Source organism: Bos javanicus, chromosome 17, assembly GCF_032452875.1.
Source record: "Bos javanicus breed banteng chromosome 17, ARS-OSU_banteng_1.0, whole genome shotgun sequence".
NCBI lineage: Eukaryota > Metazoa > Chordata > Mammalia > Artiodactyla > Bovidae > Bos > Bos javanicus.
Genome location: NC_083884.1, coordinates 53,245,010 through 53,249,851, shown reverse-complemented (window position 1 = coordinate 53,249,851; position 4,842 = coordinate 53,245,010). Strand labels below are relative to the sequence as shown.

The 4,842-nt window shown below is 63.0% G+C and overlaps 1 protein-coding gene across 1 annotated transcript in view; it reads right to left on the bottom strand.

Annotated features, from left to right (window-relative positions):
• Window positions 1-2,406: 2,406 nt before the first annotated feature.
• The window catches only part of VPS37B (VPS37B subunit of ESCRT-I), a 31,461-nt gene continuing 29,025 nt past the window's right edge, over window positions 2,407-4,842 (bottom strand). The window contains exon 4 of the mRNA XM_061384686.1: window positions 2,407-4,620. Within this exon, the coding sequence (XP_061240670.1) occupies window positions 4,117-4,620 (504 nt within the window). The 3' untranslated portion in view covers window positions 2,407-4,116. The remainder of the gene's footprint in view (window positions 4,621-4,842) is intronic.

The window sequence follows — 4,842 nt, the reverse complement described above, 5'->3', positions numbered from 1 at the left end:
GCTAGACCTTTTGTGAGTTTGTGTTCAGCACACCGGAAGGCAGGGCCGCTCCCTGCCCTCTGGACCTGCGGTCTGAGGTTAGAGATGAAGGGCAGAGTCCGTGCTGGCTGCTGGGGACGGGTGAGAGGTCACTTGTTTGTAGCCCTCTTGGGGCGTGGGCTCCAGGGAGACAGGACTGGTGTGGCCCCAGGCAAAGCAGGATCGGGCCTCACCCTAGGGCGTCACTTATGCCTAGGGAGCGCCGAGCACAGGGAGGTGACCTTTACCTGGGAGAGGTGGGCCCCGCGCCCACCGGGCACAGGTGCTGCCACCCTCCCGGAGTCTGCGGTGAGCCTCCTCCTTCCTGTTCTTCGCTCCCCGGATCTGCCAGCCCTGCCCGGGAGCCCTCTCCCCTTGCCCACCGCCTTCCTCCCTATGCCGCTCCCACCCCTGGGAGGCTTCCAGCCTTCCGGGAGGCCTCCCCACCCCAGCCACAAAAGGCCCAGAAGCAGGAGCTGCCTGCCCACTCTGTGGATCAAAAGTACCTCCGGCTCCCCGGGAAGGGGCGTGTTTGGATGAACGTGCTCCCTCGCCGCCCCCTCGTCCTGGGAAAGGGGGAGACCCCAGGTCTGCGTGTAGTCTCCTTGTGTTGACGGTCCTCCTGGCAATAAACGCACTGACCATTGTCACCCTTGGCCCCGTGAGGAGCCGCACCTGGTGCTTCACCTCTGCAGCCAGGACGCTCGGCGGGGAAAGGGCCCACGGTCTGTACAGTGGCGCACTGGGGCTACAGAAAGCCTTGCTGGTGCTTTTTCTGCCAAGAAGTGTCCGGCTTGTTTCCCAAGGGGAGGGCTGTGACTCTGGGGCGCCTGTTTGTCCCAGCCAGAGGCCCCCACCCTAGCGCTGTGGGAAGCTGTACCCCTTTCAGAAAGGGAGGGGTGAGGCCGATTCCTGGCAGTTAAGACTTTCACCTGAATGTCACACGTCTGAGCACGGTGGCAAGCCTGACTCCTGGCTGCAGCTGACTGTAGTGGCAACACGGAGTCGGAGTCTTTAGGGAACTTACCGGACGCCGAGGCTCCTCAGAGCACAGTGGGCTGCACCGCACCCACCTTCCCCAGCAGCACCCTGGGCACAGCCTTGGCCGGCTGCCTCAGAAACCGCGCCCTCCCTGCTGGTCGCCAGCACTTGGGGAACCCAAGGACGATGCAGGTCAGGGGAGAAGCAGGTCACCTTGGGTGGCTCCTGCCGTGTGGCCTCCTGCAAGCATCCCGCTCTGGGGCTGTGGTTTCCTGACCATGAGGTGGGGCCCCGCCGCCTCCAGGGTGGTTGGCGAGGGGCGGGTGAGGTCAGGTGAGAAAGGGCTCCTTGAGCTGGAAGGGCACGGGGAGGGAGCAGCGTCTGCTCGTCTGCTAGAGAGACGGTTTCAGCCAACAGACCGACGCACCTGGTTCTTGCACCAAATCCAAACCAGTGCAGAAGCATGTGCGCTGACTACACTCACGACCCCAGCGGACACACCTTTCCATGGAGCCCCCATCAGTGAGCACACCATCTACCACTCTGGCTGGGGCTGGGGCTGGGGCTTCCTGGACGGGTCCTGAGCAGCGTGGCCCAGAGGAGGGGGGAGAGCTCAGATGGGGCTGTGAGGAGCCAAGTGCACTTCCAGCCCCCTGGGGGTAGACTACAGATCTGCCTGTAAGCTTCCTAGCAGCCACTGGGAAAAGACAAAACTGTCAGACATTCTTGTAAACAAAAGCAAGTTGCTTTCTCAGCAGAAGCCCCCCACCCCCACAGGAAAACCAGAGCGTCTGGACACCCTCAGCACCCTGAAAGGAACGCGGCCATCTGTTTTGAGCAGACAGTGACAGGGAAGCTTCCGCAGGGCGGCTCCAGCCTCGTGCTCCTGAGAGCTCCTCCCGGGGGCACAGAAGCCGCGGCCCAGCTCAGCTGGGGGCCGCGGCCCGAGGTTCCCCTTTCCACCCTCCAGCAGCACGCGATGCTGCCACGGGTCCTCTCTGAACACCTGTGGGCAAGCCTCCGGAGCAGAAGGCCAGCCACTGGATCTAGTCTACCTGAAATCAGCAGAGAACGTCCTCACCAGACCTCCCATTGGCTGGCCTGAACCCAAAGGGCACCCCCTGAGTGCCCTGCTCTGAGGTGCTGGCAGGGCAGCCCAGACCCCAAAGGCACCTTCTGATGAAGGAGGGAACGTGCTATCTTCTTGTACCTTGAGAAGCTGATTAAAAAACAACGCTGCTGTGAGGGCTGGGGCTCCTGGGCCAGGCGGACACCTCAGCCACCTCCATTGCCTTCCGTGTCTGAACTTCAACCACCTTACTGGTCCGCTTCACTGTCGGAACGCTGACTGCTGAGACGCCAGAACCAGACACATCACAAGGCTCCCCAGGCAAATGAAGGGTGGGCTGTTATTAACAATTCTCTATTTATTAAAAAGGATCTTACAGCTTTACAGCCACAGCTCAGATGTGGCCCTGGAGAGACGGCGAGGCCAGCTTGGTGGCCCCTTCCCCCCATCAACACCAACTGAGCTCACGTGTTTGGCTGTGCCCCTGGCAGGGGGCAGGCACCCCCAACGGCGGGGTGGACGGCAGAGGTACGGGGTGGCGGCACCACTCTCGAGGTTCAGACATGGCAGGCCCACCTGATTGGCAGGGCAGGAAGTCGACCTGTACAGTTGTTCTCTTAAAAACAGTTAATGATACAGCAGAGTTCAAGTCCAGGAGGAGAAATGTACAGTCATCCAGGACAAAGGGTGGTGGCTTTGCCCACAGCCTGCTGGGCCAGACCCGTCTGAGCGCTGCCTGGATTCTGTCCTCTGGGCTGTGGCCTGCTGGCGAGTCATGGGTCCGAGTTCCACCACTCAGCACGGCTTTTTCCATCAGCAGGTGGAGGGGGGCACCACCACCCCCAACTCCCTGCCCCAGCTGGGCCCTGGGAGCCCGGCACACATGGCACATGCAGACGAGCGCCCAGGGGGCGGGAGAAGCCGGGGTGCGGCCAGGGCCTCAGAGCTCGTCGGCCCCCCCCCACGCCGAGGGGCTGCTGGCGGCCGTCGCACCCCTGCCCCACGCCCAGCCAGAGGCAGAGAATATTGGCTACGAGTAAGTATCCTGGTTCAAGGTGGGTGGACTTTCCTGCCACCTGCAACACGACAAGGAACGGATGCAGACGAGACCCCCGGCCTGGCCGGCCCCCCAGGCCCCGGGTGAAGCTAAGGCACAGCACGGGCACAGCACGGCCCGCAGGCGCGACCGTGCGCTGCTTGCACCAAACGACACTGCGTCACTTCACCTGCATCTCAACCTGCGCAGAACTGGATGTGCATTTTTCCGAAAGTTTCCCTGAATGGTCTTGTGAGTGTCAAAAAAAAACGTTTTCTTCCCCAATATAAAACAGGAAAAGTACACACGTAGTAAAAACACCGGAGGAGTAGGTCTTCACAGAAGCCTGGGCTGGCTTGAGGAGCAGCAGCTGGGGACGGCCTCCGTGTGCCAAGCCCAGCTCCCACCCGCCTCCTCACCCGGCCATGACTCGCCGGCCTCTGGACGTGGCTGGGGGCCAAGTGCAAACTCTGTGGGCGGCTGTGAAGCGTCCAGGGTCGGGGAGGGAGGGACTGGGAGGACCGCCCGCCCCACGCAGGTCCAGGGAGCACCTTCCGGGCTGGCTCACCCGACCAACCCCCACTGGCGGCTGCAGTGGATGGCGGGCTGGGATGCACAGAACCGTCTTGAAAATAAAGAAGAAATGATGAACCGTGCTTATTAAATAAAGTTGCAACAGGAAGACGATGATCCTACGTGGGAACAGAGGGGGGGGGAGGCTTTTTTCCCCCAAACTCAGGGGCTCATCAACAGAACAAGGAACCATACTGAGCACACACACCAGCTCGACCACAGCCACGCCCGGCCGAGCCCTCGCACACAGCTGCCTCGGTGTCCAGAACCAGGGCTCTACGTCTATCGCCACTAACCTACGGCTCTAAAACCAGCCGGACGCCCTGCCCTGGGCACCAGAGACCCTGGCAAAGCAGCCGGTGCCCACAGTCTCCATCTGTGTGTGTGGAGCCCTGGCCGGCAGGCAGCGAGGGAGCCTCCCGGGGAGGACAAGGGCCGCTCACTGGAGGATGAAGCCTGGCTGGTGCGGGGGCAGCCGGGGCGGGGGTCTCTGGGGCAGCGCTGGCGGGTATGGTGGTGACACAAACTGCTGCGTGGAGAAGCCCTGCTGGGCAGGGAGGCCCCCTCGGGGGGGCAGGGGCGGGCACTGCGCGACCGGGTATGGGAGGGCCTGTCCTGAGCCCATGGCGGCGGTGAACGGCGTGGCTAAGCGTCCTGCAGGCACCGGGGGTGGTAGGGGTGGCATGCGCCGAGGAACCACGGAGGGGGGCCCACTGGCCTCCGGGGCAGGGTAGGGCAGGGGGGCGGCGGGGGCTGGCTCGGGCACCCTGGGTGGCAGCGGGGCGGGCGCGGGGACCTGTGGCAGTCTCTGCCCCTTCAGCACCATCTCCTGGAGCTTCTCGATTTTAACCCTTCGCATGTGGGCCAGCTTCCGCTTGCTCTGATAGACGTCAATGAAAGAATCCAGAGGGAGTTCTCCATCGAGAAACTTCTCGGCCATGTTCTGAAGGAGCAGGAGAAACATGGTCATGGGCCGGGCGGGTCAGCCGTTAGGGGAGGAAGACCCACTCACAGACCGGGGCAAGGGGAGACGGGGCGAGCTTCCTCCCCACAACCGTCCCCTCCTCACTGCAGACCGTGGCCCACCCAGGACACGGGCCAAGAAGAGAGGAGGGCCGGTCCTATCCACCTCCCGAACTGCAAACTGGACGGGCAGCAGGCCCTG